Source organism: Oncorhynchus mykiss, chromosome 30 (assembly GCF_013265735.2).
Source record: "Oncorhynchus mykiss isolate Arlee chromosome 30, USDA_OmykA_1.1, whole genome shotgun sequence".
In the NCBI taxonomy this organism is placed as follows: Eukaryota; Metazoa; Chordata; class Actinopteri; order Salmoniformes; family Salmonidae; genus Oncorhynchus; species Oncorhynchus mykiss.
This window is the reverse complement of record NC_050570.1, coordinates 20,225,994-20,243,851: the sequence shown is the minus strand read 5'-3', so window position 1 is coordinate 20,243,851 and position 17,858 is coordinate 20,225,994. Positions and strand designations below refer to the sequence as shown.

The window sequence follows — 17,858 nt, the reverse complement described above, 5'->3', positions numbered from 1 at the left end:
TTCTACTGAGAAAAGTGTAAAAAGCAGCGTTCTTGTCATAGATACATCCACTCAACCTGATGCGTTGGAAGTTAAAACAACTTATCCCCGGACCAAATTTGAAATAGAACTGAAAAGCAAGTGCCTGGAAATCAGATTGTCTATGCCACAGGGAAGGGTTCCTCCGAAGAGGTTGGTAAAGAAGCTAGTCGGACCAGGTATGCGCATCCCTATACCCAGAGTGACAAATATTTTATTCATGAGAAAGGCATCCATTAAACTTCTTGAGATTAACCTGAAACAGAAGCATTTGGCAAATGCATTGGGAGCACCTACCATCTTCAGCAAGTCTATGGAACTGATCACACCCAAAGAAACTCCTCAGCCTAAGGAAGTGTCAGAGGTAGAGTTTGAATTTAATTGTTCTAAGGCACTTATCAGCAAAGAAATGAGAGACAAGCTAGAGTTCCACATCAAACGCAAAAAAATCCAACACCTCTGGGGTCTGCAGGAATCTCTCAATGCCCTCATACCCAAGGCACCAAAAATGGATCCCAGCAGGGTTTTCCCAAAGCCCAAGTATGACATTGAGGTAGTGACAAGTGACATGCCGTTTTTGATTGACGAACAGAAAGAGGCTTTAGAGGGCAATGTGAGGAAAAAGAAAACTAACAAGAACTGGGGTTACCCAAAACTGATAATGGACTCTCTGAAGGCATTTGAGGTTCCTGAGGCCAAAAACCTGGACAAGAGACACCCTCCAGCAGCTTCTAAGGATGTCCCTGTGGAGCCGATGTCATCAACGTCCTCACAGAACTGAGTAACAAACACCAGAACAACTCCCACAGCAGTCCTGAAGGGAGAAGTGTATCTTGCACCACAGGTTTGCTCTTAGTTTATTTTGACCCACATATCAAATAAATACCCATTTGGTTGTGTGCAATATTTTTAGGTGAGCTGGAGTAGTTTAAAGTCAACACTAGGGGGAAGACTCAGAATTTGAGCAATGCTCTGACACTGGCATACCGAGCCAGATATAACTCCGCTCCAAGCAAAATAACATTGCATCATTTCCTTGAAATCCCTGGTGAGGTTTGCACAATCGGTTAGTAGTGCATCTTATGTAATACAATATATTTTAGGACTTAAGTTGACATTCCTTTTCTGCATTCTGTTGAGCAAATGGAAAATTGCAGTATCAGATTGAGCATATGACTCGTGTGCTGAGTATTAACAGGAATTCAGTGTCCCCAGCCCCTGGATTGATAAGCAACACTGCCAGACCTCCTGGGGAAACAGTGGCATCACTTGCCTTGTGTATAGACAGTCATGAATCCTTAACACCTCCGACTCTGGACCAAACCAATTACATGTGACTAGGTTGATAGTAAATATTACTTAACTGCCCCCAAGCAAAGAGCATGTGTCCTTTACTCTGCGTTGTATCTGAGAGTCATTTACAGTAGAATAGATCAAGACTTAAGCCTTGGCCAAGTGATGAACTGGCAGAGTAAAACTATGGTGATTGTGCCAGTTTACAAGTGAAAACATGTTGGAATGGTTCAGCAGTTACATCCTTGAACTGGCCCCTAGGCTTCTAACTATTCCTCAGACAAATAGCAGAATAAGTGGAGAATACTTGTTCAAAGCAATTTATTGTATTTAGAAAAAAAACAATAAAAAAATTCTGCAAGTCATGTTTCTTTGCGTGAACTGCAAATCAGTCCCATGTTACAGTAAAGTGCTTATTTCAATTCAATGTCTCAGAAGTATGATTTGTAAAAAATAAAATAAATCCCGTTAATATTTTGGGCTGGGACAAGAGTTAAAAACAAGGGGCAACAACTCCGAAGAGAAGGCTTGAGTAGAGAACCACGTAGATAAACATTTACGTTACCTCCCTCGAACTGAAATATTTATACATTTGTTCCAATGTTGTTAAAATCTTAAATGCGTTCCCTGTGAGCACCATTCAAATAGTGGGGGAGTGGATTATGACTGTCCAGTTGAAGGTCTCATTTTACACATTGTTGCAAGATCATTTACAAAGTCCAAAACTACTGCATTGGGCAAAAGTAGAAATGGTTATGACTAAGAACACACTGTAGATGTAAGTACTACATCTGCATTTCAGAGAATCACAACCCTAACAAAATAGGGAGACACTTGTCTGATAGAGAAAAAAATAAAAGGCAGGTAGAAACTCAATTGAAAAGGCATTTTCACAACCCCCCAAAAATGCCTTACGCAGCATAATGCTTTTTCTCATATTCTTGATAGCTAGTTAGTTTCCCCAAACAAAGAACAGCTGCATACACAAATTCAAGTAAGTCTTACCATAAGACATAAAACCCCAGAAACATACATTGGTAGAAAGGTTTCAAAAAGATCACAATCAGTGTCCCATGAATCAGCATAATGGGCCTTTTGACACTAAGGGAGCCATTTCTTCCAAGATTACCAAACTGCAGTGGTGGTAACACTACATGGACAGTCATGAGTTTAGTCATTGTACTCCTTGGTGATGAGAACATGCACGTTGTCACTTGTTTTCATGACTTTTTGGCATTGGCTACAGTGTCTTGAGAACCCATCACTAATATAAATTTGTCAATTTCCTAACAGCCAAACTGGTTTCCAAACAGATTGTTGCCAACACTTTCGCATTACAAAATAACATTAAAATAACTGTCACTGGGCATTAATTTAGCTCCAGATAAAACTTCCCTCACACTTTAAAAAAAGGAATTAAAAAAAAAGGAACATCTGGTGTTCCACCTGAACAGCACCTGCATGAGGTTGACATCAAAAAATAAAAGCTTAAAAACACGTGTAAAAAAAAGATTTAAAAAAAAGTGGCACAATTAAACATTAACATGGAGTTAAACATTAGTTAACTTTTTAAATAACTCATTAATACAGCTACATGTCCTCGGAAGACTTTTCTGGAATGCTATTCCATTTAGACTTTTCCATCATCTCCGTCACCATGTTAAATGCAAATTATTTCTCCCAAAATGATTTTTTTGCAGTTGTGATGCAATTTGGAATCATTGAGGGTGTCACATTATAGAGGTCAATAGCAGGTTAACCTCTTAACAGAAAAGCCTGATTAAACCCTGAACAAATCCAAGTACATTAGCCAAGTCACGTCGGCTAAAATTTGCATTTCTAACTCTGCTAAATTAAACAGATTATTATGACAGCCATGGCATATTTCCTTTACATAGCAGTCAAATAACTTTAGATGTTTACATTAATACATCTTATGGTTTGATGACAACACTTAGTACACCATTTGGCATGGGAAGCTTTGGCATGGGGAACCAAATTTGCAATTTTCCTGCTCCATGTTTATTGAGGGTAGCATCAGGACAACAAAGATCATGTTCTGGTATCAAATGAGTTGCATGTGCCAAGAACTTTAGGTTAGTGCATAAAGCAACTTCCGCAGAGGCAGGCGCAACATTTAATTCAACCCCTATTGCATTGTAGAAATTCAGGAGGAATTCCCTGATATCAGAAAGAAGAGATGAAAATTGAATGATGCATGGCGATTGGTAGTTTGGCATAATTCATGTCACCTATGAAACTGCATTGTAGCGTAATAAGGGCTGGTTATAGATACATTCTCTGGTACTAGAGGCTCATGGGCACAGCCACAACATTTTGTACTGTGGGCTTAGACCTTCCACAGAGGAGGCTCAGTTGAAGAGGAATTTATCCAAACAATGGACTGCGACAGACACTGGCAGCATTGGCTTCCAGCCTTCTGAACTCCTTCCACTGAATACCTCCACATGTAAAACCCTTCATGTTGGCCATTGCATCAGCGTGTATGCATCTGCTGATGGGACATTCAGACATGGAGAACATTCCAGATAAACTTCATTCACAGTGGATCCAGTTGTAACATGTGGAAGCAGCACAACAGGTAGTCAGTCATTTGGTGTCTGAGCTTGGTTCAACCGTTCTGCCATAGACTCAAAATAAAAACAGCTTGAAAAGGGCCCCCCCCCTCAGCCTGGATGTGCCATGTATGCAGGCCCTGGCTAATGTGCTTTACAAGTGCTGCTATGGGGCAGAAGGCAGTGAAGCATTTAACAGAGTCCAAAGTGTAAACAGCAGTGTTGTACTTTTCTAATTCTCAGCGCAGCTCAAGCCATTTCTCCAACTGCCATCACATTTCAATTAATAGAGGACACATACGTGGAGCTGCACTGATCAGGAATTTTGGGGATGTGTGCATTTGGGCTGCCGGCTCTGCATCTTTGCCCTCCGAAATATACTTTAGGAGCCAGGCATGGCAGCGGTCTCTCCTGTTAAAGAGGGGGACAAGCCTGCAGTCAGTAAAAGTGTGGTTGAGTTGGGGCCAGGGCGAGGCAGGGGCCAGGCTGAGCGGTCATCTGGAGATCCGAATCAGTGGGTGCGGCTGGTCAAAGGCGGTGATTCAGGCAGATGACGTGATGACGAGGGGGGCGAGGAGCTGGCAGAGCTCAGCGGCAGAGACAGGCCCAGTCTTTAGCAGGCTCTGCCTGCGCTTGGACAGCTTGGAGTTGGATGGAGGGGAGAGGTGCATGGAAGTGGAGCAGGCTGTGATGACAGTGGGAGCCTCGTCAAGCTGCTGCTGCTCTGCCATCACAGCCTGCTCAGCCAGCTGCCGGTTCATGGCCACTGCCTTGCCAGCAAAGAACGTCAGGTCCTTGGCACTGTTCCTGAAAGGGTAGAAGGCACAACCAAACAAATCTTAATGCAGAAGTTGACATTTTAGTTACACTAGTTGTACTTTTATAATGGCGGTGATCAGGCTAGGCTACACTACACTAAATAACATAGCCCAAATCCCTCAGGGACCCAAAGATTAACTCACCTTTGAGGTAGGATGGATGTTGGCAGTGTGTCAGAGAATCCCTAAAAAAAAAAATATGTTTTAGCAGGTGGTTAGACAAAGGAAACCCCACCCATTCTACCCACTGAAATGTATGTCGAATTCAAAGAGCCTGGGGGGGGGGGGGGGGATAGAGAGTGAGACTTACCCCCTGCACCCAGGGGTGCTGCAGAACCTGGCCGGCACTCAGGCGGTTCTTGGCATCTCTAACAAGAAGTTTGGAGATCAGGTCTTTGGCACTTGAGGAGATGTGAGCCCAGTCCTTCTCTGGAAACTCATACTTCCCTTCCTGGATACTCTCAAACAACATGTTCTAGTGATAAAGAACTTTCATTACCATCAATAAGTAAGGACACCCAGAGCTTGAATTTCATAATTGTGCGCAAGTCAGTGTAGTTAATGTGCACCTAGGAATATGCCACTATTCCACAAACAGGATACAGTTTCTGGAAAGCACACTAAACAAATGAAAGAATCTGGGTAAGCCAGAGGTGTCCTTTCTTCCTTACCTGGCATGTGTGGCAGGGTTCTCCCATATCCCAGCCACAGTCGCTGCCGCAGCGGCCTACAAAGGGTGGGTAGCCACTCAACAGGATGTAGAGGATGACCCCCAGGCTCCACAGGTCACAGCGCTTGTCATAGTTTGTGGCCTCCTCACTGAAGGCCTCCACCACTTCAGGGGCCATGTACTCTGCCGAGCCACACTGCAGGAAACAGACCGAGACAGCAGGGTTAGTTAGCTCTGGGCTGGGCGCAGTCAACGCCCCGAGGCTACTGCGGAGGTTAAACAGAGCCGAGTGTAATGCTGTGGGTACAACAGTGAAAAGGAAAATATGTCTATGCTGTCCAATGTCCCTGAACAAGTCATTTTTTGGACCGCAGCATTCCTCACTAGTGGGAAGGATTATCCACACTGATGGGAGTCCTTTAAGTGCCCCTGCTTTCCAAAACATCTGTTCTGTAGAAAATGTAAGGAGGCATGGAGAACATATACAATGATCTAGGTAGGGTAGGGCAGTGAGTGATGACTAGGGCCCTGTGCGACAGCCTGTTCTTCGCACTCAAAGCTCAGTGGACTGACTGAACAGGCTATGATTGCCTGCGTAGGATGTGAAACTAGGCCCAACATCGAGCTAGGAAAAGAACGCAGTTGCATAACGGCGACAAACAAATGACCAAATGGGGTTAATACTTTCTAAAACACAGTGAAGAGATGTGGGTCACTGCTGGTTTTTGCAGGACAGGAGAACAAAGACATTCCTTAGGAGTTGGCTTGCCCTACTCTGATCAAATGATCTTCTCTTCGGCTTACTTTCAGAGAAACTGAACAACCGCTGGGAAAATGCTGGCGTTTGAAAGATTCTAGCATTAGTTCCACTAGGGCCAAAACTTTGTTTAACCTTTCAAGGAACTAGAGTCAAAAACACATTTCTGAACAGATTAAATATGTTGTGTTAGAATGACCAGACCACAGAAACTAAACCCAGAGCTCAGGTCAGCAGAGGTATCAAGGATGCACTTAATACTCCTGATTGGCTAGTTTTATAATGGAAAGTGCTCTGGTTGAAGGAGACCAAAGCACCCCTCTAGTAAAAAAATAAAAATAAAAAAAATAAAACATGCTATGGAATGAGAGCCTGCTAAAGCACCAGGGCTCTGAACAGCTCAGTTTTGTGGGGTGGTTTGAAGCATAATTGTGTTCTTCACTTTAAAAATATCCCATTCCTCAGTCTGAGGAGAGGGGTCTGTTTGCACACAGCTAGCCTCTTGTCAGATGAAGCAGATCCTAAGCTATAGGACTTTTGCTAGCAGACTGGAATAAGTTCCGGGATTCCTACAATGGCATTGAGTACACCACATCCGTCTTCATCAATAAGTGCATCGATGACGTCGGTCCAACGGTGACCGGACGTACATACCCAACTAGAAGCCATGAATTGCAGGCAGCAGCCGCATTGAGCTGAAGGCTAGAGCTGTCACTTTCAAGGAGCGGGACCCTAAACCGGAAGCTTATAATAAATCCCGCTATGCCCTCCGACAAACCAGCAACAGGCAAAGCGTCAATACAGGACTAAGATCGAGTCGTACTACACCGGCTGCGACACTCGACAGAGGTGAAAAGTCCTGCAAACCAATTACAGACTACAAAGGAAAGTAAAGCCGAGAACTGCCCAGTGACGCAAACCTACTGGACGAGCTAAACTTTTTCCATTCTCGCTTTGAGGGAAATTACACTGAAACATGCATGAGAGCACCAGCTGTACCGGAAGACTGATCATCGCCGCAGCTGATGTTAGTAAGATCTTTAGACAGGGCAACATTCACAAGTCCTCAGATCCTCAAAAGGTTCTACAGCTGCATCATCACTGCCTGGTATGGCAACTGCTTGGCCTCCGACCACAAGGCACTACAGAGGGTAGTGAGAATGTCCCAGTACATCACTGGGGCCAAGCTTCCTGCCATCCAGGACCTCTATACCAGGCATTGTCAGAGGAAGGCCCTAAAACTTGTCTGACTCCAGCCACCCTAGTCAGACTGTTCTCTGCTACCACACTAAGCGGTAGCTGAGCGCAAAGTCTAGGTCCACGAGGCTTCTAAACAGCTTCCACCCCCAAGCCATAGGTCTCCTGAACAAATGACCACCCAGACTATTTGCATTGCCCACCCCCCCACCACTCTCATCTATCCATAGTCCCTTTAATTAACTCTACCTACATGTACATACCACCTCAACTAACCAGTGCCCCCCGCACATTGACTACTGGCACAACCCATATACACATGTTATTTTTTTACTGCTGCTCTTTAGTTACTTCTTATTCGTATCCATATTTTTATTTTTTTTAACTGCACTGTTGGTTAGGGGCTCTTAAGTAAGCATTTCACTGTAAGGTCTACACTTATTGGGAGCGGAGTTGCTGTGCAGGAGATTGACCATCCTAAGACAAGTGACTAAAGAAAACTAAAACAAAAAAAAAAAAGGTTTGAATGACCATTTATTTTGATACCAGAACTCACCAAAATGGGCTTGCCCTGCCTAGCAACAGCATCATGGAACAAAATATGTTTGTTCACCAAGGTGCTTGAGGAGTATGATAATCAAAAGAGTACTCGTGTTTCAGAGCCCCCTTCAAAAACATGGCTAAGCCCAGTAGCCAGCTTATGACTGCTCAGGGCATGACAAGGATATGGGACAGCCAAAGGGGATAAGGTGAGGGAGCTCTGCTCAACTGATTTGTAGAGCAGCAGATATACTTCATCCTGCTGGTGCAATACTATTGAAGACTTCAATCAGTCTTCGACTCTTTAATCCTTCCTGCGGTGACAGAGATGGTGGCTAATCAGCAGACATTGATTTCTGCCAACAAATTCTCACCGCAACCTGGAGCTTTCCTAACCATATGACCAGTCAACTCATAACACAGCTGCCTTTGCTTGACCGCTTAAAGAAAGAGGTCTTTCATTAGCACTTCAGCGCCTGACAAGTCAGAAAAATTGGGAATTCCCCTTAAAGCTGCAGTAAACAGAATTCCTGCCCCATTTCCAGTTTGTTAAAATAAGTGTTAAAATTCCAGTTTCCTTAATTTCAGTTTGTGACAAAGCATTGTATAGTGTTTACAGAACCATTGTATTAGCTAAATCGCTATGAAATAACTTTTCATTTAACCAAAAATACTGAATTTCAGCTTGTGTACAAAATCAAAAGACAGAAAACAGGGAGCATAGAAATAGACCACAGAGCAGATCTACCGCTTCTTAGACTTGCTTTCAATGAGAATGACAAATCTATAAAACTCACAAATGTGAGTTTGGTCAGGAAGCCCAAAAAGTCACATTAAAGCTTTAAGTTGCACCACATGCCTGTATGTGTTCACTGCTGCACACAGCCTCATGCAGACCTGATTACACCACTAAATTCTCAGGAAACCACTTGAACATGATTCTCAGAAAAGAGACCATTCCCTGAAAGTAAACCCCCTTAAGGCTCAACCGCTACAAGTACAGTAACCACAACATTTCCTAAGTGTGCTTTCTATAGGACTGACCAGATAGTCGACAGGCTGTTGGCAACCAAGAATATTTGCACTTATAAATAAATCCCATCGTGCACAGGACTTGTCTGATTCATGCATGTCTCAGTGGACACTTCCATTGCAGAGGCCAAGAGGATGGCACAGTCCACTCTAAGACACGATACTGAAATATTATATGGTTATAGTATTTCTAATTATGATGCAACACAATAAATCAAATATTTTATAACAAATGTACACTCCAATGTTGGATATGTTCCCTGTCCGGTTCTGAAACAATCTTCAGTGCACTGTAAAATTGGCACCTTTCCCTGTATTGCTATGTGCATAATTGCAAAGTTAACCAGGATATTGGAACGAGAACAATTCAGAGGCAGCAATGAGAAAACAGCCCTTGCCTTACAAAAATGTTTGTTAGAACAGAATGGTAGTTATAATTGTGTTTACCTAGTTCCAAACTGGCAGACTTCCAAACTTGTTTTCTAACATAACCTCATAACACATACATGCAGCGCTTGCTCCGACACCATCCTTTTTCTTGATCTCATTGTTGTTAGAATTATGATTATAATACATAATGTTATCATTAATAGGCGTAATACCTTAACTTAGTTATACCCGTTTTTCAATATATAGGCTACTGAATGAATCATTTACGCTTTGAAATGCAATCACATTTTGTTTTTAAATGAAACTAAAGTTTGCCTAAAATAGTCTAAACAATAAACCGCAATTCAAGAATGCATGAAACTGTTTAGTCTACTGTAATAAAGGCTTTATACATTTATTAGAACAGACTGGCACACTAGTATTTAAGTTGTTCCAAATGGTCAGGAAAAAAAATATTGTAATCTAACAGCAACTGTTTGGCACAACGCTCACAACACTTCAGCCTTTACCCTCCTTTTCCCCTGATCTCCAGTAGTTTCCACAATAAGTAAAATGTCATCCACACATCGGACTTCTTTAAACATGTGCCAGTCACAGGCTGTCATTTTATTTAACAGTGACCATCAAGCGGTAGTCATTAATCAGTGTGCTTAAAGCATCAGACAAGCTCAGTGCATATGTAGTTAACACAGAAAAATACATTTAAACATTTCGACCAATCGATTGGTGGAAAGAACAGGACGGCTTTTGGTTGACCAAGGTTGTTTTTTGTATGTAAATACTATGAAACATTGGGGAATAACACACTAAGTGTGGGGATGTGGGGAAAAGTATGTCAGGAAAGAAAATCAGATAAGAATGGCCTGAACAGAGACTAGGAAAAACAAGGGAGAGGCGCATGAGCAGTGCTGGGTACACACCACTCCCCCGCACTCTTTCACTCTCCCCCCGGCTCAGCCAATCAAAGCACAGTTGCTAGTAGGCACAAGGGCAATTTATCTGGAACAACCGTTAGACATGAGGCTTTTGTGTTATGAATACAAAGAGAAATGCAGGCTTGCACACATGTGGTGAGAAAGTGGGTAGAGATTACAGTGCAAGAGCAGAGACCAGAGGGTGGGCGGCAATGTTATTTCAGTTTCTACATGTTACAGCTCAAGTGCTACCAGGGGAATGTAGCAGAAGATCAGTGACAGGAGACATGGTCTCGTTCCGATTACTGTTAAAATAAGCTTCTCATTCAACCACTTCCACATACTGTAGCATGGTTTGGCCTCGCGGTCTGCACAAACGTGCAATCTGTTCCCCGTAGCCTTGCCTCAAGGATATTATATCTAGTTCTTCACACAGGAATTACAAAATATATTTATTCAAAGATGTCCAGTCTGACCCAGGGCCAGGTCAATCTCTCTCATAACAAAGACCAGTCTGAAACCAGAGGGGGAGGGGGGGGGGGGTGCAGACAAGGCTATCCTCAGACTGCCCTGAGAGCTGAGACCCAAGATCACAGAGGAGACCACTCAGCACTCACACCACCCTGTCTGTCTCCAATATGGGCCAAACTATAATTCCCACAAATAGTCAACAGCCTGCCAACAGGCTACCCAAGCTAGGTCAGGTTACAATGAAAACACCCCCACATTTCTCCCTCTAACTAGCCTGGTTATCTGGGTCACCTGCTCACATCCATCTCCCTCTGACAGGAGAGGCACAGAATGGGATAGTTGCCCTTTACATTTGAAGAATTCCAGTAACATTGTGCCAGTCAGGGTTTAAAAGTAGTTTTTATTTTTAATGAAACTTTGGCTTAACCCATCATGGCCTAGCCCCAGGTGCCTCACCATTTCCACTGATAAGTAGCAGGATGTGGACATTAAACTTTCAGGAATCTGAATGGCGCTGATAAGTGCTTCTCAGATACCTAAGCATAGGAGCTGCCAGATAGGAGAGCGTGCCAAAGGTGTGTGTGTTTATACACGGGCTGAGAGTCAATCCCCATCATTACAATGAAACCAGCCGACAGTTAACTTTGTCCCTGGCCTTAGATACCAGCACACCTTCTCCCTGGTTCCCAATGAGAGGGCTTCCTGCAAGTGACACCACCTGGGCTTGTCCAATACCGTACAGGCAAGCCAATCTACATAGGGAGCAGAATTGTAAAACCACCCTGCCTCAGACAAAGGCACAAGAAAGCCCTCACTGGGGCTTTGCTGTACCATGTCCTAATAGTCACACCACCTCTGCTTTCCATAGAATTTCAGTTTCCTGCCCAAAGCCTTGCCACAGGCCTATTTACATGGAGTCAAAACTAGACTGGCTGAACAGAGTGTAGTAGACAGACTTACTGGAGTGAGGAGCTCTGGGGTGGAGATGGGAGAGCTGTCGCTGTTTAGCTTGATCCCACTACCCAGGTCAAAGTCACAGATCTTCACAGGCGAGATCTACAAAGGAAGGGAAATGGGCACGTTTTAGAAATTTTACAAAACAATTCTACTGTTTCTCAAAATATTTGACCAGGGTGCTGGTTATGGTCTACAGCTCCATTGAGTGATGGCAGAAGGCGATTTATGGCCAAATCAAACTGGGTGGATTGAGCCCTGAATGCTGATTGGCTGACAGCCATAGTATTCAGACCATATACCACAGTATGACCAAAGTTATTTTTACTGCTCTAATTACATTGGTAAACAGTTTATAGCAGTAAGGCACCTCGGGGGTTTGTGATATATGGCCAATATACCACAGCTAAGGGCTGGGTACAGGCACTCTGCATTGTGCCAGACATTAAGAACAGCCATTATCCGTGGTATATTGGCCATATAACACCCCCCCCCCCCCCCCCCCCCCCCCAGGCCTTATTGTGTACTCATACTTCCAGATTAGAGTGGCCAATACGCCAGTGGCTACAGATATCTACAAATCAGACACCTGTAAATGGAAACGTACTTTGTCCGCATGCTCACATAAGATGTTCTCCGGCTTCAGATCTCTATGTGCCATTCCTGTAAAAATGAAACGCAGAGTCATTCTGATGCATGAATAATTAGGCAATAGACAGAAGAGGGGGGGGGTTAGCATGTGTCAAATGACCAGCCTGGGCCACTGCTAGGGATCACATGGGAACCATGGCTTTGACTTAACAGCCCAGGTGTTGAGGGAACACGCGAGACCTTTGAACCATTTGTGATTCTACCCAGAAGTAGATTAGTGGGCCGAGCCTTTTATCTGCTGAAACCAGATCAGCAAAAGTTGCATTGTAAAGCCCTTATGATAAATGCCAGCCAGCCCATCTCCAGATGCCAGCGCCCTTCCCAGTCCCCATATGAAACCCCATCCCTTGGCCTGCCAAGCAAGCCCTGGTCTGTGGCTCAACCTGGTTGTAGCAGACTTACCTTTGTTATGCAGGAAATCCAGAGCGCTGGCGATGTCCTGCACCACAACGCAGGCTTCCTGCTCACTGAAGTGTAGTCTCCTGTGGATGTGAGCCAGGACTGTACCTGCAGGTTAACGCCACACTTGTTACCCTGCTCAACCCTATCACCCTATGTGTATTAAAAGTGCCTGTATTAAGATTAGGGTTGCTTAATTCCTGTAACTTTCAATAAATTCCAAGGTTTTCCAGAAATCCTGGTTGCATGATACCAGATTTCCTCCTCATTCCAGGAATCCTCTAACCGGGATTTCTGGAAAACCAGGGAATTTATAGAAAGCTGCAGGAATTTCCACCCTAATTAAGACACTAAGAAATTCAATGAGAAGCATGCAGAAGGAAGTGGTGCATTTTACTTTTAAAGCCTTTAAACCCTGTTAGAAGCACTCACCCCCTCTCAGCATTTCAAACACCAAGTAAAACTTGTCTTCCTCCTCAAAGAACTCCACCAGCTCCAGGATGTTTCTGCAGTGAAGGACAGGACACTGGTCAAAACTAATCACACGACAGTCATTACTTAAAAAGATTCTTCAGTCAAGGAATTTAATTGAATAACTATAAAGACTTTGCTCAGGGCATTGCTCATTTACAGTGCCATGAAGGTGTAATGAGGTAAGCTGCTTTCTACTATAATATATTATTCAGAGGTCCCTGTGGTTGGGCGTCTAAGTAGTAATCTTACCTGTGACCCTGGCACTGGTACAGCATCTCCACCTCCCTGAAGACGCGACTGCGGCTGTGACCGGGTCTCTTCTCAATGATCTGCAATGGAGAAGTCTGGGTTAAGGGCCACTGGGGTAACAATCACACATGCATAAAATCCTATTAATATACTGTGTAAGGACTGGAAATATACCATTGAGCCCTTAGGTTCACCTTTCTCAACTTCCAACCTTTAGGCACAGTTAGGATGAAGGGTTAACCTACTTCTGGGGTCTGCCAAGTGCCTAACCACCCAGAGAGCCAACGGGTGGAGAATCAAGGCCCCACACCTCTAAATATTGTATACCATATTCCAACCTTCCATGCTTGTGCCGTGAAATTACAAGGCAAAGGGTTCCCAAAGACTTGTATTGACAATAGAGCAACGACTAAATATAGTTCTAGTGCTGCTGTGGGTTGCTGCCTGGCAGCCCAGCTTGTTGCACAGCCAAGGGAGACTGCTGACACCAAAAGCAAAGGCCTGAATTTTCCAGCCACCCCCTCATTGTCTGAGGGTGTACGTGACGCTCTTCCTGCTAGATGGATTAGGGCTGCCATTGAACCCCACCGGGTCAGAGCACAATGACTGTCTAGGATTAGGGGCCTGTGTGTCCCCAAAGCCTAGGGACTATTTTAAAAAGAGTCCGCACCCAACCAGTGACTTTCTCCTGATCACAACCTCCAACGAGTAGCCTACATGTAGCAGAGCAGACACCAGTATCGATTAACTGATAATGGAAAAATTGACAGCTAAATGAAGAGCTAACGCTGTGGGGGTGAGCGCCCTTTGTCCTTGGAGGGTTGTGGGGGTTTTACTGTCCTGTTGCAAACAGTCACCGATCACCTCCAGGGGCTATAAATCCCCACAGCATGGCTTTAGGAGGGCCCCATTGAGTCATACTGCAGGTTTGTAAATCAGATGCATGAACTCCCAGGAGCACTCCTTATGCAGGACCCGAGGACGCAGCTAGCCAGGCAGGCCCCTTTGGGATTGTTTTCCTGCAGTTTTGGATTTTGTTGGGATTGCAACACCAGGAGCCCCAGCCCCCCATCCAGCTGTCGAGGGGGAGGGGTGGCTGGCAAGGACATCTGGGCAGTTGAGGTCTAGGCGGGGACTTCAAGTACTTGGTTCTCCCACACCCCTCCCCATAGAATCCTCCTCAAAGGATTCCTCTATAGTAAACTATTTAACACCAGTATGTTTATTAGAAAGGGAACAAATACCATTAATATACTGGATGCAAAAGTAACAGTCTTGCAGCAGTATACAAGGAATCCATACCAAATATGGAACAAACTCAATCTTACGACACTTCTGCAAAGTGAAAAACTGCCAAAATTGAATTTCACAACATTTACTTGCTCAATGCAAAAGAGAGAAAAAGCAGCAAGGCACAGGAATCCAAAACATTATCAATCTGCATCCCTTTATGTAAAAAAAATAATGAATTTTAAAAAATTCTAGAGGAAAAAAATAAATAAATAAAAAAAATTTTTAAAAAAAAGTGTAAACACCCTAGGTCATAACCCTCAACATGTTTTGGCACTGCTGCCAGTACACAATGTTCTCACCACTAGGAGCCTGGCTGACAAATGAGAGCAAAGAGGATGTAGCCTTCCGCTGGCTCGGATTGGCTGGCAGAGTCAGAAAAACACTGGGGAAGTTTCTGTGCTAGCAGTAGCTAGGCCCCCAGTGCCCATAAAACCACAGCAGAAGCACAACACTGAGTGAGAGCCTCAGACATCCGTTTCAAAGGGCTGAACAGAACAAACATGACGACATCTGTCTAGGGAATTGAACAATGTCCCAAACAAGTACATTTCCAAGAGTACATGCTACAAATTTAGATGCCGGAGAGGACATTGATGATTCAGGGTCATTAAATTGATTCAGGGTTTACATTTCAATAGCAATTCCTCCCAGTGGGGCTAATGATCAGGTGACCATGTGCAGTTATCTTCATATTGATCAAATGCCAAAGCAGCAAGGAAGTGAAATGTAAGATGACAGCAGTCACAGGCCCTTGTCAGGAGCGTGACACACTTCAAACATTATCCTCTGAGGGACGCAATATCCTGGGAGAGCTTTCAACCATTCCTAAAAAAAAAATCCTCATCCACAAATTTGAAACAAGCCACTCAAGACAATAACATGTTCAGGCACATATTGGGGTTCCTTTTTACAGAACTTGTGCAGCATGAGAAACATCTTACCTTGACAGCATATTCTTTATTGGTGATGAGGTTGATGCAGGTCTGTACTCTTGCATAAGCCCCCTCTCCAAGTACCTCTGACTGCAGGCTGTAGACATCTGGTGGGACAAATTTATATTTAAAAAAAAAATTCACCAGATAGATTAAATATGTTGTACCATAATCTAGAGAATCTGTCCTTTAGATGAGATAAGAAAATGACTCACCCTCAAATCGGCCAGAGAAGCTGTCAGTTGCCCTGCAACGCTTTTTCTTCTTATTTCTCTTCTTGGCATCAGGGATGTCAATCGGCTTGCTGGAGGTAATATCTACACAATCAGAAACATCTGTATGAATACTAGGGTGCTACTTAACATAGGAAATGCTACTACTGAGTTGGTGTCCCAGGATGCTGACATTGGCCTCTTGTAGTAAGTGATTAGTAAAAACAAAACAAAAAAAGGAACACTTACCATGTCTATTTGACAAATCAAAATTGAAGTCTGAATTAAGGAGGGAACCATTTGTGAATTCATCACCCACAAAGGGATTTGGGCCCTAGATGAGAACACATGTGTGAATTTCAACTAATAACAGTTCAGCATTCAAAATGACCCATAAGACTGATAAAATGATCAACCCATTAGCTCCAGTGGCCATGGTCTCATGGCATCCACTACAATATTGGAATCAATTTAAGAATTTCACAGTTGATACAGTGTCCAGTGAAAAATTATGTGCACTGCCCACTTGTACCAAGGCTTCATATCCAATAACAGCATCTGAACCAAATTTCACTCAATTGTCCAAGTAGACCCGTTCCCTAGACAACTCAGTCATTACCCATATTTGCATTTGTGAAGACTGAACATTGGTGGCAAGGACACACGTTTGTCACCCAAATGTGAAGACAGACGTCATTAAATATAGAAGGATGTGGTTACATACTGCAAGATGCAGCCTAGTCCCACTTCTCCATCTTGTAACCAACGCAACCTAATAGAAACAGTAACTTTAACTAACCTTGAAAGAGCGATGGAATCCAGTGACTTCGGTGATCTTATTTTGCACCATTTTGCATCGATTAAAGATTACTATGAAGGACTGATGGCGGCTGCAGCATGTAAGTACTATCAAATTGTACTCTCTCCCGAAACAAAATGTTTCTTCAGAGACTGAAGCAAATGATCCCTGCGTTCTCTGGTCAAGATGATGCAGGGCTTAACCGGAGCACTGTTAAAAACATGTATAGCATAACGTTAGACAACAATCGGGAATTGTGGTCAATAATAGCCTAAACCATAGATCAAGATAGATAAGCGGTGAAACAATTTAAGAATACTTAAGATAGTTCACAAGTATCGCAGCATGCCCGGTTGTCTGACATTAAAAACACGCTAAATGAACACTAGTCAGACTAGAAGAAAACACTGCACACTGGACACTGCTGGATCACTGCACAGTAACACGAATACGCAGTTAGTCAACTAGCTAGCTAAAATTAATCAATTACATCAATATCCTACCCATAATTAAATACTAACGTCACCCGACAAAAAATAATAAGCGTGAAACAATATGGTATGACATTTTAAGTCAATTAATCGACTTGGCTAGACAGATAGCTAACGTTAACTGTTACTGTAGCTATGCTAACGCTGTCAAAAGCCACCGCCAGAAGCATTCATTTCGCTTAACGCCGAACAGAAAGGACGTCAAGCAAAAGTAACTAGCCTATTATCGACAAACTACGTTTAATTTACCCTCTTGTCTTTTTTCAGAGCTCCAGCGTAAACACGGTTGTTTGACACACTGCTTTCGTTAAAGCCGCAGCGATGGTCGAGGATTTGCCAGATCGTGAGTGGGTGGAAGGTGGAACGAAATGCAGCCCAACAAGTATTTATAATCTCACGATTGTCTCCGCCCATTTCTCGAATAATCCAGTCATTTTAGTACTCGCCCCCGAAACACAGCAACAGACAGTTTATCATATGGGCTGGGGTGACGTGTGTATTTTACAGGTCTGATTCAAATTCAGTACATATAGCTTCCGTCTTTCCTAACACCGTCTCGTCTCCTTCACCCTTCACAGATCTGATATTACTAGTTATATGAAATCTGAGTGATTGGTTTAGGGAGAAGGGACAGGGGACAGAAATAGAACTGGGCGAGAGTGGATTGCTTTCATTTTTTACGTTTTAGTAATTTAGCAGACACTTATCCAGAGCAATTTACAGTACAT

General features: G+C 43.5%; 1 protein-coding gene across 1 annotated transcript; it reads right to left on the bottom strand.

Moving 5' to 3' along the window:
* Positions 1–1,615: 1,615 nt before the first annotated feature.
* LOC110521512 (MAP kinase-interacting serine/threonine-protein kinase 2) lies at positions 1,616–17,550 on the bottom strand. The gene is made up of 14 exons (XM_021599110.2): positions 17,380–17,550; positions 16,640–16,849; positions 16,090–16,174; positions 15,844–15,945; positions 15,638–15,735; positions 13,404–13,483; positions 13,113–13,186; positions 12,684–12,788; positions 12,238–12,293; positions 11,637–11,732; positions 5,377–5,571; positions 5,016–5,180; positions 4,850–4,890; positions 1,616–4,694 (listed from the first exon to the last, which is right to left on the bottom strand). Exons 2-14 carry the CDS (start codon positions 16,688–16,690, stop codon positions 4,430–4,432), a joined length of 1,413 nt encoding a protein of 470 aa, XP_021454785.1. The 5' UTR covers positions 16,691–16,849; positions 17,380–17,550; the 3' UTR covers positions 1,616–4,429.
* Positions 17,551–17,858: the final 308 nt, after the last annotated feature.